Raw genomic sequence first — 17,562 nt, 5'->3', positions numbered from 1 at the left:
TTAATAAAAAGAAAAAAAAAAAAGAAATCATTGACCCAACTGTCAAAGATAATGTAAAGAGGAAAAAACTGCTGGTCCAAAACATACAGGAAATCCAGGACTCAATGAGAAGATCAAACCTAAGGATAATAGGTATAGAAGAGAGTGAAGACTCCCAGCTCAAAGGACCAGTAAATATCTTCAACAAAATCATAGAAGAAAACTTCCCTAACCTAAAAAAAGAGATACCAATAGGCATACAAGAAGCCTACAGAACTCCAAATAGATTGGACCAGAAAAGAAACACCTCCCGTCACATAATTGTCAAAACACCAAACGCACAAAATAAAGAAAGAATATTAAAAGCAGTAAGGGAAAAAGGTCAAGTAACAGATAAAGGCAGACCTATCAGAATCACACCAGACTTTTTGCCAGAAACTATGAAAGCCAGAATATCCTGGACAGATGTCATAGAGACCCTAAGAGAACACAAATGCCAGCCCAGGTTACTGTATCCTGCAAAACTCTCAATTAACATAGATGGAGAAACCAAGATATTCCATGACAAAACCAAATTTACACAATATCTTTCTACAAATCCAGCACTACAAAGGATAATAAATGGTAAAGCCCAACATAAGGAGGCAAACTACACCCTAGAAGAAACAAGAAACTAATCGTCTTGGCAACAAAACAAAGAGAAGAAAAGCACACAAACATAACCTCACATCCAAATATGAATATAACAGAAAGCAATAATCACTATTCCTTAATATCTCTCAACATCAATGGCCTCAACTCCCCAATAAAATACATAGATTAACAAACTGGATAGGCAACGAGGACCCTGCATTCTGCTGCCTACAGGAAACACACCTCAGAGACAAAGACAGACACTACCTCAGAGTGAAAGGCTGGAAAACAACTTTCTAAGCAAATGGTCAGAAGAAGCAAGCTGGAGTAGCCTTTCTAATATCAAGTAAAATTAATTTCCTACTTAAATTCATCCAAAAAGATAAGGAAGGACATTTCATATTCATCAAAGGAAAAATCCACCAAGATGAACTCTCAATCCTAAATATCTATGCCCCAAATACAAGGGCACCTACATATGTAAAAGAAACCTTACTAAAGCTCAAAACACACATTGCACCTCACACAATAATAGTAGGAGACTTCAACACCCCACTCTCATCAATGGACAGATCATGGAAACAGGAATTAAACAGAGATGTAGACAGACTAAGAGAAGTCATGAGCCAAATGGACTTAACGGATATTTATAGAACATTCTATCCTAAAGCAGAAGGATATACCTTCTTCTCAGCTCCTCATGGTACTTTCTCCAAAATTGACCATATAATTGGTCAAAAAATGGGCCTCAACAGGTACAGAAAGATAGAAATAATCCCATGCGTGCTATCGGACCACCACGGCCTAAAACTGGTCTTCAATAACAATAAGGGAAGAATGCCCACATATATGTGGAAATTGAACAGTGCTCTACTCAATGATAACCTGGTCAAGGAAGAAATAAAGAAGAAATGAAAGACTTTTTAGAATTTAATGAAAATGAAGGAACAACATACCCAAACTTATGGGACACAATGAAAGCTGTGCTAAGAGGAAAACTCATAGAGCTGAGTGCCTGCAGAAAGAAACAGGAAAGAGCATATGTCAGCAGCTTGACAGCACACCTAAGATCTCTAGAACAAAAAGAAGCAAATACACCCAGGAGGAGTAGAAGGCAGGAAATAATCAAACTCAGAGCTGAAATCAACCAAGTAGAAACAAAAAGGACCATAGAAATAATCAACAGAACCAAAAGTTGGTTCTTTGAGAAAATCAACAAGATAAACCCTTAGCCAGACTAAGGAGAGGACACAGAGAGTGTATCCAAATTATCAAAATCAGAAATGAAAAGGGAGACATAAGTACAGATTCAGAGGAAAGTCAAAAAATCATCAGATCTTACTATAAAAGCCTATATTCAACAAAACTTGGAAATCTGCAGGAAATGGACAATTTCCTAGACAGATACCAGGTACCAAAGTTAAATCAGGAACAGATAAACCAGTTAAACAACCTCATAACTCCTAAGGAAATAGATGCAGTCATTAAAGGTCTCCCAACCAAAAAGAGCCCAGGTCCAGATGGGTTTAGTGCAGAATTCTATCAGACCTTCATAGAAGACCTCATACCAATATTATCCAAACTATTCCACAAAATTGAAACAGATGGAGCCCTACCGAATTCCTTCTACGAAGCCACAATTACTCTTATACCTAAACCACACAAAGACACAACAAAGAAAGAGAACTTCAGACCAATTTCCCTTATGAATATCGACGCAAAAATACTCAATAAAATTCTGGCAAACCGAATCCAAGAGTACATCAAAACAATCATCCACCATGATCAAGTAGGCTTCATCCCAGGCATGCAGGGATGTTTTAATATACGGAAAACCATCAATGTGTTCCATTATATAAACAAACTGAAAGAACAAAACCTCATGATCATTTCATTAGATGCTGAGAAAGCATTTGACAAAATTCAACACCCCTTCATGATAAAAGTCCTGGAAAGAATAGGAATTCAAGGCCCATACCTGGACATAGTAAAAGCCATATACAGCAAACTAGTTGCTAACATTAAACTAAATGGAGAGAAACTTGAAGCAATCCCACTAAAATCAGGGACTAGACAAGGCTGCCCACTCTCTCCCTACTTATTCAATATAGTTCTTGAAGTTCTAGCCAGAGCAATCAGACAACAAAAGGAGGTCAAGGGGATACAGATCGGAAAAGAAGAAGTCAAAATATCACTATTTGCAGATGATATGATAGTATATTTAAGTGATCCTAAAAGTTCCACCAGAGAACTACTAAAGCTGATAAACAACTTCAGCAAAGTGGCTGGGTATAAAATTAACTCAAATAAATCAGTAGCCTTCCTCTACACAAAAGAGAAACAAGCCGAGTAAGAAATTAGGGAAACGACACCCTTCATAATAGACCCAAAGTATATAAAGTACCTTGGTGTGACTTTAACCAAGCAAGTAAAAGATCTGTACAATAAGAACTTCAAGACACTGAAGAAAGAAATTGAAGAAGACCTCAGAAGATGGAAAGATCTCCCATGCTCATGGATTGGCAGGATTAATATAGTAAAAATGGCCATTTTACCAAAAGCGATCTACAGATTGAATGCAATCCCCATCAAAATACCAATCCAATTCTTCAAAGAGTTAGACAGAACAATTTGCAAATTCATCTGGAATAACAAAAAACCCAGGATAGCTAAAGGTATCCTCAACAATAAAAGGACTTCAGGGGGAATCACTATCCCTGAACTCAAGCAGTATTACAGAGCAATAGTGATAAAAACTGCATGGTATTGGTACAGAGACAGACAGATAGACCAATGGAATAGAATTGAAGACCCAGAAATGAACCCACACACCTATGGTCACTTGATTTTTGACAAAGGAGCCAAAACCATCCAATGGAAAAAAGATAGCATTTTCAGCAAATGGTGCTGGTTCAACTGGAGGTCAACATGTAGAAGAATGCAGATCGATCCATGTTATCACCCTGTACAAAGCTTAAGTCCAAGTGTATCAAGGACCTCCACATCAAACCAGATACACTCAAACTAATAGAAGAAAAACTAGGGAAGCATCTGGAACACATGGGCACTGGACAAAATTTCCTGAACAAAACACCAATGGCTTATGCTCTAAGATCAAGAATCGACAAATGGGATCTCATAAAACTGCAAAGCTTCTGTAAGGCAAAGGACACTGTGGTTAGGACAAAATGGCAACCAATAGATTGGGAAAAGATCTTTACCAATCCTGCAACAGATAGAGGCCTTATATCCAAAATATACAAAGAACTCAAGAAGTTAGACCGCAGGGAGACAAATAACCCTATTAAAAAATGGGGTTCAGAGCTAAACAAACAATTCACAGCTGAGGAATGCCGAATGGCTGAGAAACACCTAAAGAAATGTTCAACATCTTTAGTCATAAGGGAAATGCAAATCAAAACAACCCTGAGATTTCACCTCACACCAGTGAGAATGGCTAAGATCAAAAACTCAGGTGACAGCAGATGCTGGCGAGGATGTGGAGAAAGAGGAACACTCCTCCATTGTTGGTGGGATTGCAAACTGGTACAACCATTCTGGAAATCAGTCTGGAGGTTCCTCAGAAAATTGGACATTGAACTGCTTGAGGATCCAGCTATACCTCTCTTGGGCATATACCCAAAAGATGCCCCAACATATAAAAAAGACACGTGCTCCACTATGTTCATTGCAGCCTCATTTATAATAACCAGAAGCTGGAAAGAACCCAGATGCCCTTCAACAGAGGAATGGATACAGAATATGTGGTACATCTACACAATGGAATATTACTCAGCTATCAAAAACAATGACTTTTTGTAATTCATAGGCAAATGGTTGGACCTGGAAAATATCATCCTGAGTGAGCTAACCCAATCACGGAAAAACACACATGGTATGCACTCATTGATAAGTGGCTATTAGCCCAAATGCTTGAATTACCCTAGATGCCTAGAACAAATGAAACTCAAGATGGTGATCAAAATGTGAATGCTTCACTCCTTCTTTAAAAGGGGAACAAGAATACCCTTGGCAGGGAAGAGAGAGGCAAAGATTAAAACAGACACAGAAGGAACACCCATTCAGAGCCTGCCCCACATGTGGCCCATGCATATACAGCCATCCAATTAGACAAGATGGATGAAGCAAAGAAGTGCAGGCTGACAGGAGCCGGATGTAGATCTCTCCTGAGAGACACAGCCAGAATACAGCAAACACAGAGGAGTATGCCAGCAGCAAACCACTGATTTGAGAATAGGACCTCCGTTGAAGGAATCAGAGAAAGAACTGGAAGAGCTTGAAGGGGCTTGAGACCCCGTAGGTACAACAATGCCAAGCAACCAGAGCTTCCAGGGACTAAGCCACTACCTAAAGACTATACATGGACTGACCCTGGACTCTGACCTCATAGGTAGCAATGAATATCCTAGTAAGAGCACCAGTGGAAGGGGAAGCCCTGGGTCCTGCTAAGACTGAACCCCCAGTGAACTACATTGTTGTGGGGAGGTTGGCAAGAGGGGGAGGATGGGGAGGAGAATACCCATAAAGAAGGGGAGGGGGATGTTTGCCTGGAAATTGGGAAAGGGAATAACACTCGAAATGTATATAAGAAATACTCAAGTTAATAAAAAAAAGTAAGATAACAATAGAATGGCTTTAGAAAGTGACAAGTGTTGGGAAAGGGGGCTGGGTGCCAGTTCTGTTTGAGATGACTCTGCTTTGAGTTAAATCATAAAAATAAGCTAACTCACTCAAAGAAGAGGCAAGAAAACCAAGAGCTGTGAGCAGAATGTTTTAATGGCACTATTTGTTGAAGTTTGCATCCCCTTTTTCAGAAAAGCCCTTCTTTGGGTAAATGCTTTTACTTTAGACTTTATGCTCTTTCTCAAGAATGGGCATTTATGGAGAATTTCCAATTTCATCCAGATGTCTGCAAGGGTTTTCACCATTGTTTCGTTCATAGTGTCTGTGAGTTAGGCATAATAAATAATATAGCGAAGGCCACATTCGGTCTTCCCGTCTCTCCAAGCCTGTGGTTTGAGCACACTGTGGTCCCAACTCCTACCATTTTTGTTCTTCCCTTTGCAACACTCAAGTCCATTTATGGGACAGCAGATATATCAAAGGCCAATGTGTTTGTGTCAAAATAGCGGTGTGCACTTGCTTTCAAAGAAGTCCATGTTTCCCAAGCCTGCAAAGGAAACACAAGTCAGGATGTCTGAGCAGGTGAGATATGATGGCACTGGTCATTCTCTTTACCTGACACTTGTACGAATATGTTATTCTAGTGCTCAGTTGTGTTACAGGGTTTCTGGGGGACACTGTGAATCAACATGGCTGCCTTGTGACATTGCAGCATCTGTCAGTTGATTACTGAATTGGTCTATGATAACAAGTAGGAGTACACTTGAATATTTTAGTATCCCATAAAGAAGGCACTGTGTATCAAGCCTATATACTTATTTCATTTGCCAAAATAAACAGTGCTGTATAGTAGTAATTGTAAATGATAGTTTCTGGAGAAAAAGGAGCATGAAACTACATGCATTATCTAGCTAGTGGTTTTTGTCAGCAGCTGCTGAGCGAAAGCGAAGTGGCCCTGGTAGACCAGTTAAGACATAGCCAAGCAGAGAAGGCTAGGATTGGGGCTATACAAACCAAGGACATTTCGTGTTTTTTATGTTTTTATAATGCACTCATGCCTGATGATGATGACAGCCTGAGACAGAAAGAGATAAAGAAATAAGGGAGGGGGAGGGAGGAAGGAAGAAGGAAGGAAGGAAAGAACAAAGGAAAATTTAATAATTTGTCATAGACTTATTTTTAAGTTGTTAAATTGTAAGAGGGTAATCATGGGTCATGGACATCGTCAGGTAAGTTAGCAATTTCACTGGGTTCAGAATTCTGTTGTTTTTCTATCAGAAAAGTAAACATGAGCATCAACTGGCTAATGCATGTTGATTTTATTTCTTTTGGAGCTGGATCAAATGAATAGAAAAATGCACAAAAGATAAGCACATGAAGGGGCTTCAAAGGCACAATGGTGCTCACAGAGGAATACTAGGCAGTAAACAACTGAGAGTAGACATTGGGGCCACTATCCACTTGTCCACACACCCAAGCATTCAATAACATATTAAGCCTTTACCATGTAGCAGTAATTGGGTAGACCCAAAGAATAATTACCTTGATGGATAAGGTATTACCTGGCCTTGGTAATTTAGTGAGGCTGGGTATGTGAAACTAATAATATCCATGTGATATTTTGAGAATTGTTTCCATATAAACAGCATGCAAAAGGGAGGGAGAAGGAAGCATTCATGCCCCCTTGAAATGAAGAAGAGGATATGAGAAAAGAAAAGACATTTGAGCTCACTATTTCAGCAAGCTGTGGCATTTACTAGGTAAAAGCCACTTCATGGTGAGGGAGAGAAATTACAGCTCAGAGAAGCTAAAAAGGAGAGCACGAAGGAAGGCTGGTGTCATTGGAATGCCAGTGGATGCAATGCCAGTTTGCAAGATTACGATAAAGGACTACTTGTATTGGATACCAGTACCTCATCAGCCAGTGATATTTCCTTCTCATCTGGGTGGTGATCTGGGCCCCAGAAATCTTGCAAGTGTACCACTTGTCTTTTTAGGCGTAGGAATTGGTTTGCTGGGTCCTCCATCAAAAATGGTGCTCCCAACACTTCTGCAATTAGACCAAGGCACAGCAGCTTAGGACATACATTACATATCTATGTTTCCTCTAAAACAGGCACAACTCTGGTGTTTGAGAAACCAGGTTTCTGTGGTGGGGCAGTCTGGGAAAACTAAGCCCCGAGGAATATGACGTGCCCTTTGTAACCTGTGTAGTGTCACCACCATAACCTACAAGTAGATAGAAAAGTGTGGCAGAGTTGTGGTACATGTATGGGAGCCTCACAGTTTGGGTTAAAATCCCAGGTATTCTGAGATTCTGCAAAAATTACTTAATTCTAAGCTGTAGGTAAAGCGTGCTAGTAACACATACTAAATTGCTGTAAGTGCTGCATAAATTAATAGATACTGGCTCCCGACCTTAAACCAGCCAGTCGATATTTGTATCCTGCTACATAGAGACTTTGAAGCCAATGGGGGTTCCATGAGATCAAGTCTCAAAAACTAAACAATAGAACACATGCAAAAAACTTCCCAAGGGGCTAGAAAGTAGTTAAGAACATTAGCTATTCTTCCAAAGGTCCTCGGTTGGATCCCCAGTACCCACACCACCATCTGTAACTCCCATTCCAGGTGATTTTGTACCCTCTTATGACTTCTTCTGGTCTCCATGGGCATCAGGAATGCACATGATACACAGACACATTTGCCAACAAATGACCCATACATATTAACAACAACAACAACAACAACAAAGACAGACTTTGTTAGAATACAGCACATGGGGGGGAATGAATATACTCCAAAAGTCTCCACAGAGTGAATTAAGCTTAAGACTAAAGTTCAAATAATGTAAACTCAAACCAGATAAAAATGGAAAGCATTCCAAAAATTATTGCTTATTTAATTTTTTGAGGGTTTTCTGTATGTAAACAGTGTTCACATTATTTTCATTTTCACCTCTACCCTCCCTCTAACTCTCCCTGTGCCCCCACTTCCTCTCAAATTTATGACCTCTTCCTTTTAAATTATTATTGTTATATATGTACATATATATGCATGCATACTTAATGTTCTCAGTCTATTTAGTGGTCCTCATAAGTAATGTGTTTAAAGTTGACAAGGGATTGCTAAACTATCTGGGGCTCCTTCCTGGAAAGAACAGATTCTCCTTCTCTCTCAGAAGTCATTATTTGCATAGATATGGGGGTGGTGTCCTAAAATCCTCATCTTGAACTCTCTATGTTGATAGTACAGTGTATTTTGTTTTGAGAATAACAACCCTGTACAGAAATGCAACACAATGTAATCAGTGTGGAGAAAAAAGTGGAACTCCTCCCTACCTTTGCAATAACAATATAATTTGTGTTTCATGTTTGATAAACATTTCTCACAAAATGCAAAGCTAAAGAATGCTACATTAGGAGTTCTCCAGCCTTATAATTAACAGAGATTATGACCAACACTCTTTCAGGAGCCAGGTTATGGTGAGATACAGCACTCTCTCTCAGAAGGGCTGCTGGTTAGTTGGGGGTCAAAGATTAATGATATGTAGCAGACTGAGACAGCACATGATCCACTTACATTGTACTTGAGGATGGGGCAGAGGGCACAAACAGCTATTTCCTTGGTTTATGAAGAAAAAGTTAGATCAGGAGGGTAGCAGAACAGGCTGGGGTTTTCAGTTTAAATTAGAGGAATGATGTGTAGAAACAACTTTTAACAGGAATCTACAAAGCCTACATCCAGAATCAATGGCTAGAAATAAGTAGAAAGAAGAGTCATAACTTAATATTTAATTTCAGAATACTGTTGTGACAGGTGCCAGGGTAATATTGTCTTAATATTACAGTCCAATTTCATGCAATCAACCTAGGATTTTTCAAAGCCTCTCTAACAGCCCCCAAACCCCTCTGCTTCTTGATGTCCATACTTGGATATTTCCCTCCTTCAGTTCATAGGATTGTGCTGTGTAGCCCAGAATACTGCAAAAGTGATGGCATGTTCTTGTTTTGTGACTAGCGTAGAGCTTTGATGTGTTCAGCACCGAGTTAATTGCTCTAAGAGAAGGTAGATGCTATGACCTGAAAACACCCAAGTAACCCCAGGAAAGGCGTGCACTCCAAGCTTCCTGACATCTGTGCATACTACCCTCTTGGAACCTGATGCCTTTGCTCCAGCCAGGCCTTTAGATAACTGTATGCCCATGTAACTGTTTAATGTGTTATTATTTTAAAAAACAAACAAAACAAAAACAATAACAAAAAACAGAGCCAGAGCCAAGGCCCTAAGCCACTTACAAACTCCTGACCCTGAAACGGGAATAATAAATGCTTATCGTTTTAAGCTGCTACAGTTTGAGGCAATTAGCTACGTCACAGTAGGTAAGAACTGCAGTAGGCACTTGAAGTAGTAGGCCCAGGAGGTTTCAGTAGGTCCGGGAGAAATGTCGCTCACAAGGGTGGGTGTGTAGCGAAGTAAGGAAGGGCCTTAAGAACATAACACTCAAAAAAAAAAAAAAAACCATTCTCAGAGGTATGTAAATTTTGTGCCCCAAGACCCTCATGTCCCCTTCTTTAGCCTCTGTTTTGATGATTGTCATTGTTTGGTAAGATATCAGAAGATAGCCCCGACCCATAACCTTGGTGTGCGTGCAGCAATGAGCCACCTGCATCATGTGGGAACTCATAGTCAGAGCTAACGTGTAACTTGAAGAGAACACACTGTGACCAGACAGTCTGTAGTATGTGTAACTACTTTTAAGGGATATATTGTTTTATTTTATTTCTTCTCATCTTTAGACAAGATCTTGCTGTGTAACCAGGGCTCTCCTGGTACTGACTGCGTACGCAAGGCAGCCTCGAACCCACATCAGTCCATCAGTCCTTCTACCTCACTCTTCTCTGTATTGTAAAGAGAAGCACGTATCATGTTGAGCAGCTCTAAGGGTATAATTAATTTGCATACCACTGTGGAGACCTTGCAGAGAATCTGGCTTTGTCAGCAGAGGCAGAGATCTCAATAGCTTGGAAAAGACAGTGTAAGACAAAAACATTACTTCAAATTGAAAGGAGCCGACAGCCAAGGGACAGTCAGTCCATCCAACCAAGACCAGGTTCAGAGATGTGATGGAAAGATGTGATGCCAATGTGATGGAAAGGAGTGGCTGAGATGTAGACATACTTAGAGAGCGTTGAAGGGCGAATTGGACCTGGAGCCCAACGTATGTTGAATGCAATGCTAAGGGATTTGGATTTTAATTCGTAAATGTTCTATCATAATTTCTGAACAAGAAAATAAGGGGCCAAATTTACTTGTAGTTGTTTTTATTTTAATAAAATGCATGAAATGTAACAATGATCATTTTAATTTTTTTATTTAGAGAAATTATCTCACTATGTATCCCTGGCTGTCCTGGAATTCAGTACCTAGACTAGGCTAACCTTAATCGCACAGCGATTTGCCTGCCTCTGCTTCCTCCTCACTGGGATCAAAGGTCTGTGCTATCATCAACAAGCATTTTAAAACTGTTTTTGAGGTTATGATTCAGCAGCAGCAAGTTCGTTCATATGTTTTGTAACCATCGCCTCTGTCCATTTCCAGAATGATATCCTCATCCCAGACAGAACCCCTGAACACTGTAGCAGTGACTACCAACACACCCTCTCCCAGTTACTGGTAATCACCATTCTCCGTCCTGTCTTGCTGAAGATGCATTCCAGGTACCTTGAGTAAGTGCACTCATCCTGTAGTCATGCCTATTTCACTTAGCAAACTGTATGCAGGGTCCGACATGCTGTGAAAGGCCTATTCCCTTGTAAGGCTGAACAGCATTGTATAAACATGCCACATTTATTTTCCCACTTTTTGTCAGTGGATAGGCAGATGAAAAAAGGAGAAGGCAGATCAAAAGACACAAGGTTGAGACTCTTCTAATTAGCATATGTGTGATAATGACAGTGGAGATGGGAAGTCACCACTGATCTGAAGACGCTCAGAAGAGCCCTCATTCATTCACAGTACAGACTAACCACACGCTCGTTTCTGTTTCTCTAAGAGGTGCTCGTGTGGGACTCCTCTGATTCCTCATTTATCCTGTAAAAAAGGTGGTAGGTCACAATGTCCCACACCCTGGGCCTGATAATCTTGTTTTAAAAGGCATTTTCCAAAAAGGTGAATTGCCATGCAAAGTGGACCAAATATTATCAGCAAATAAAAACACTGCTAAATATTGGTACTTAGGTCATCCCAGGTAGAAAGAGAAATGTACTAGTTGCTTGACACAGTGTTTCTTAGGATCAACCAGAAGTATAACTCATATTCTACTGCACAATTATCCTGGTACATTGTACAACCTCTGAGAACAAAGGAGCGATTACATAAGGCTCAGTAGAGACGCATGATTTAAAATATGTGCCATTGCTATTTTAAGCTTTAATAACTCTATCTTTGGAACTCTGCTCCCCTTTTCTTCATGGAAAATGTTTTACTGATACAACCCTTCCTTCCTTCCCAGGGCAAAGGACCCACCTCAGCAGAACAGGCCCAACAGGCAGCCAATAAATATTAATTGGTGGTGATAATAGCATCACCTAGGAGACAGAGGCAGCAAGTGTTATTTATTATCTGGCATTACAAGCGGAAAAATTGACCCTGGGGGATGAGATGACTCAAGGTCGCCTCAGAGCTGGTCGCCAGGCTGGAAATATAGTCTAAGTAATATAGTGGAGCACGCAATTATCCTCTCTGCTTCAGAGATTTCTCCTCCCTTTCTCGTTTTGCCTCATCAACCTTGAAAGTTACTGAAAGCAAGAGCAGGGTTTTGAGTTTGTGGGTCTATTTAACCTGGCTGGGGTCTAGAAATTCAACCCCAAGTTTTATTACTTTGTTGGTTTTCCAAAGGGTGTTTTGTGATGTTGTTTTCTTAATGTAGTTATTATCAGCCAGGTTAACACCTTCCTTAAAATCTTTATAACCCATAAAATACTTCCTCTTTTTAACTCTATATAGCTTATCCTTTCTTCATCCCCTATTAGTCTGACTTAATAAGCTCTCTTTATGTTCTCACAAATGCTCTCCAATATCCTCCAAAGGAATGCTAAAGGCAGAGACATCAGGCTGGATGACTCACAAGGCACAAGAGACCCATGCTTTTCTGTCTCTGCTGGTGACTGCCTACTTTACACAGTCACTTCCTCTCTGTTGTCAAGGGAGGCAGAATTGCATGCTCTCTAGGATGTACTGGGATAAAGGAGAAAGGGTTCCTAAGAAGCAAGTATAAAAGAGGATGTTGTGAAAACGATATACAAACATACCAATAACGCAAAAAAAATTAAATCCTGTAAATGTAGGGGGAAAAGATTCTCTGTTAAGTTTCTATTTCCATCTCTCCCTGAGAGAGAGAGAGAGAGAGAGAGAGAGAGAGAGAGAGAGAGAGAGAAAGAGAGAGAGAGACGCTGAGAGGAGAGGAGAGTAGAGAGGAGAGGAGAGAAGATCATGCTTTAGAGCCCAAGAAGAACTCTAATTCACTGCTATGTTCCCAACTCAGCTCGCTAGCATTGGTATCTCAGTCAAAAGCAATGCACCTACCTTTAAGTCCTTTTCTTAAACAATAAGGAAGCCACTTACTTTATTCTTTTTCTACACTTGACTTTGGTCACTGATCCAAAGACTTGTGATTAAGGGATGAGCAACTTGGTATTTAGTACAAGAAATAAGTCAGGCGAAAATGAAGCAGAAGGCAGGGGATGGGGAGGAAGGTGGGAGAGAGAGTGGGTAGGGGGAGTAGATGAATGAATATGAGAGAAGAGGGGTGATTTGGGTTATGAGGGGGAAAGTGAAGAGAAAGGGAATTAGAAAGAAAAAAGGGAAGAGACTATCTTGTTATCATCACATGTGCCTATAGTCCTGGGCCCGAGGAAGATAAAGTGGGAAGCCTAAAAATTTGAGGCCAACCTGGGTTAAATGGTGAAAGTTTGTCTCCAAACAACTAATAGGAGAGCCTTGCAGTGGTCTTGGTGTGTGTCTGTAATCCCAGAACTTGGAAAATGAATGGAGGTAGAGCCATCTTGAGGTAAAGGAGACTCTAATCTCAAAGGGAAGAAAGAATTAAAAAGGAGAAAGAAAGAAAAAGTAAAAAGAAAGCAAGAGAGAAAAGTGAAGAAAACAGGAAGGAGAAGGCAAAGGACAGAAGGTCACAGAAGGTGAGAAGCCATGGGGCAAAGGAACAGGGTTCGGGGTAAAGAAAGGACACCAAGGGAGGAAGAGAGCTGGAAAACAGAAAGGTTGGCTAAATTCTTTAATTTAGCCTGGCTTTTCAATTCTGGTGTATTGAAATATTTAACAGGATTCTTCGCATCTGAACCTCTAGCTGAGAAACCAATTTTATTGACCTGAGAACTGCTGACGGCTTCGGATTCACTGCCGTGTCCTCGTCTCCGCTTACTGAGTGGTGATATTACAGTATCTGTGCAGAATCTTGATAAGTCACATCACCTGAGTTTAATTGGTATGGTACGGCTTTCAGCATACATATGGTGACACACATATACAGGCAGACACACTGCACAGTTCCTTGGATATGTCTTGGGAGCAGCAAAGATTTCACTAGTTTTTAATCACATGGACAGGAAAGTTGAGACCCCATGAAAGGCAGCTTTTCGTACAATATGACAGTGACCAGGCAGTGCCACTTCCTGGCTGTCTTTATGTTATCTATATCTCCAGGACCACAACACTTGGTGCCACAGGGACAGGTAAATAGTTTCGATCGTCCATTCACTACTCAGTGAATCCGGTCTTTAGCAACATCACCTTTCTCTCCAATCAAATTATCTCCTGTCATTATTATTTACTGTCACTGTGCATGTCCTTAAGAGTATCAGGCAATCCTACTCCAGGACAGGCCCACACCTGTAGCTCCCAGCATTTGAAAGGCTGAGGCAGGCAGATCTCCTGAGTTTCATAGACAATCCGAGGCCACCCTAAGCTACGTAAGACACCACTCTCTCACTCATTCTCAAATATGATGAGTCAGGTGAAATTATAATAACAAAATCTCATAAAATAAAAGTTGTATCAGGAAATACCAAGTCTCTAAAAGATTAGAGCCTTTCAAGGGGTGGCTGGAAAGAGCCACTCCTACGGCTGAGAAGAAATCTGGCAGAGGGGGACTGAAAGCACAGACAAGCTTCTGAGGAAGGAAGTGTGAGCATAGTTTTAGCAGACTAGCCGTGAAAACTACTCTTTACAAAGCAAATTAGAAACAACCGAATTCTCTTGCAGTGGTTTTGTTTCAGACAGCGGTGCACCAGGTAGCCTGGGTTAGCCCCCTTACTCATGATCCTCCTTCCCCAGCCTCATAAGTACTGGGATGGCAGATATACACTATCCACTTAAGCTCAATAATGTTCAAGACCGACTTACTAGGGGAAAGGCATTTCAAACATATTTATTTTCCACAGGGTTCCTTGCAGTGTAGGCTGGCAACCAGCTCCTTTTGGAGTCAACAATGACCTTGAACTTCTGATCTTCCTACCTCTCTACTTCTTAAGTGCTGGGATCGCAGGTGTGAACTACAATATCAGGTTTATATAGTTCACACTAAGCAAATACTCTGCTACTTCAGCTTGTGGTACAGCCCCAGTCTCCCTATTCACTCTCCCCCTACAGTACCTTGTGTTCCCAGGAGGACTCCCATCTAAGCACTAACCAAGCCTGACACTGCTTGGCTTCCGAGATCAGATAAGATCCAGTGTGTCCCGAGTGCTTTGGCTGTAGATCCAATATTTACTCTTTAGGTTTGATTTTATTAATGCCCCATTGAGATAGATCCATGGTGAATTGAGCTCAACTCTGAGCAGCAATAGCACTGCCTGGACAAGCTGCTGGCTGAACCCTGTTACCTTGTCAAATATGGTTACCCAGCTTGATGGTTTCTGTCCTTTCATTGAGGAACCAATGACTACTTTACTGAATCTAGGTCTCTAGGGCAAGGTTTTGCCTGTGTTCTGATGCCCATGTCAACTCTGACTTCAGCGCAGCAATAAATGGATTAGGAAACAGGAAGAAGGGGCTTGCTTTCAGCTGGACTCCCTGTACAATGTGAACTGCTTCAGCATCTACCTGGGGCTGTCTGTGTGGCGTGCTCATGACACTTCTCAAAGCTCACAGTTTTCTTTTGATAAACGGTGTGTAGAGCCTATTTACAGATTAATCGGGAGACTTGAATTGCAAGAATATGGAATGTCCCTGACACATAAAAGGAACTTAGTTGGCACAGTTAATATTTGCTGACTTTAATTTAGGAGAAGGCAGTTTTGACCTAAATGTTCAAAGGAGATATAATTATTTTTAAAATCAAACTATGGCATACTTCTAATTCCCTACCCAGGGAGTGTCTATGTTACTATTTTGAAAACAGAATTAGTGAGATGCTTTGGGAACTCTGCTCTCAAGTTTAAGGACTCCAGCGAAGCTAACAATCATTTTTAAAAATGGGTAATAAGGATCTCCTGCATCCACCGAAGTCAAGCTCTAGGGGAGAGCCATGCATTGCACAGGTAATCTTTTGCGGAGAAAACTTTGTAAATAATAAAAATAAACTTTTAAATTATTTACTTATTTTATAATATGAAGGGCCCCGAGGGCAGACAGGTGAGAAAACTGTTCTTACAGGAAAAAGGAAGTGAGGCAGAAGCAAAGAAAGTTGATTCCTACTGTAAAGCTGTCTAATTTAGAAGATGTTGGTTAAACCTATCATTAGTGCAAAGACAGAGAATGATTCTGAAGACTTCAGCTTCTACAGCTTGCAAATAGAGCAGGCTCCTTCCCCGAGGAAGGTCTGAAAGGCTGGCCCAGTACAGCAAATGATTCTCTCCTCTTACTTTCCAGTTCTCAAATTGTTTTTCCTTGAGCTTTAGCTACAACTTCATTTTCTTTTTATTAAAGCAAGGTCAGCCACATCTATTGCCTTGCAGGTAGGTGTATTCGCACCTCAGAGCTTCGGAATTAATGTCTAAATAGACACAAAGGCACACACGAAGGGTTGCTACTATCAATGGGAAGAGCTTCATGCAAAAAGTAACTTTTTGCATTCGTCTAGACCTTTTGGAAGAAACAAATTTATTCTAGATTATGGATATTTATCAGAAATACTTATAACTCATATAGGCCTAACTATTAAGTTAACTTAAGTATTTTAGGTTTGGCTACAAGGAAACAAATGGTTCAATTCTGGTATGTTCTAAATTTCCTGGGTCAGTTTGGCAGTAAATTGCCTAGACTCTGGTGCCTTCCTTGAGCTGTCTTTAAAACATGGAGCTTAGGGAAAGTTAATGAATTCATGCTTCCAAAGTACTTCGAGGTGTTCTTACACTACTATATGAGTATTACAACTCTGAAAAGATATTTTAATCTTTCCTTTGTTCAAGGACACCAGAATGCTCCGTTGGAAGAAACAATTAAACCAGAATGTTAATATGTTAATGTATAATTAAGAATAAAACAATCACACACTCACTACAGTACCAATTTCGAAAACATATCGTGGCAAGTTTCCTTGGTTCCCTCAGTGATTTTGAGGTCCACAGATAAGACATATTTGTTCATATCCTTCAGAAGCCAAAAGGAGTTACCAAGGACCCTGATAGTTGTAAAAGATATGACAAACCAAGAAACAAACCGATCTCTTACCTATTAGCAAGGTGGAGCACACGGCTGCTTGCAGCAATTTATAGGCCATGATCCTGTTTTAGAAATAAACAAAAGATGTATTTACTTTAATCTTTTCCAGACAAAGCTTTAGGGTGCACTAGATACTTTTCCCCAGGCATATAAAGTATTTACTGTGTACCTGAATGCCTGAAAGGAGTCAGGGAGAGGCACTTGCTTGACGTCACAGATTTATATACCTCCTGCCCTTTTACCCTTTGGACTTTTTGAACTGACTTTACAGGTTGTACTTAGATGAACCATTCATTTACCTACTGATTTAACTCTCCACACTTACACAATACATTAAAAGGAAGAAGGAGGAGGCGAAAGAGGAGGGGGAGGAGGAGGAGGAGAAGGAAGAGGAGGAGGAGGGAGAGGAGGAGGAGGAGAACTACTAACCCCACCATCCCCAAGGTCGCATCCACTCTTAGTGGAAACATTTTTAAAATGTACAATTGTGCCAGAGAATAGTTTAGCAGTTTCTTTAAAGAAGCCATAGCATCCAATTAACATTCAACACACAATTCCAGTACTGGACATATATCTGAGATTCAACACTCATACCTAATCAATAGCTTTATTAGTAGGAAGCAA

General features: G+C 40.5%; 1 protein-coding gene across 2 annotated transcripts; it reads right to left on the bottom strand.

The window, feature by feature from the left end:
* Positions 1 to 5,391: 5,391 nt before the first annotated feature.
* C11h3orf85 (similar to human chromosome 3 open reading frame 85) lies at positions 5,392 to 17,135 on the bottom strand. Of its 2 annotated transcripts, NM_001432583.1 has the most exons (4): positions 17,108 to 17,135; positions 16,948 to 17,000; positions 7,170 to 7,306; positions 5,392 to 5,803 (listed from the first exon to the last, which is right to left on the bottom strand). In NM_001432583.1, exons 2-4 carry the CDS (start codon positions 16,994 to 16,996, stop codon positions 5,714 to 5,716), a joined length of 276 nt encoding a protein of 91 aa, NP_001419512.1. In that variant the 5' UTR covers positions 16,997 to 17,000; positions 17,108 to 17,135; the 3' UTR covers positions 5,392 to 5,713. The 2 variants fall into 2 exon arrangements, with proteins under 2 accessions (NP_001419512.1, XP_087431408.1); XM_087575282.1 differs by lacking the exon at positions 17,108 to 17,135 and having other exon boundaries at positions 16,948 to 17,105.
* Positions 17,136 to 17,562: the final 427 nt, after the last annotated feature.

This window comes from Rattus norvegicus, chromosome 11 (assembly GCF_021556685.1).
Source record: "Rattus norvegicus strain SHRSP/BbbUtx chromosome 11, alternate assembly SHRSP_T2T, whole genome shotgun sequence".
Taxonomy (NCBI): Eukaryota; Metazoa; Chordata; class Mammalia; order Rodentia; family Muridae; genus Rattus; species Rattus norvegicus.
The sequence above is the reverse complement of the archived record's forward strand: the minus strand, read 5'-3'. Positions and strand labels throughout refer to the sequence as shown.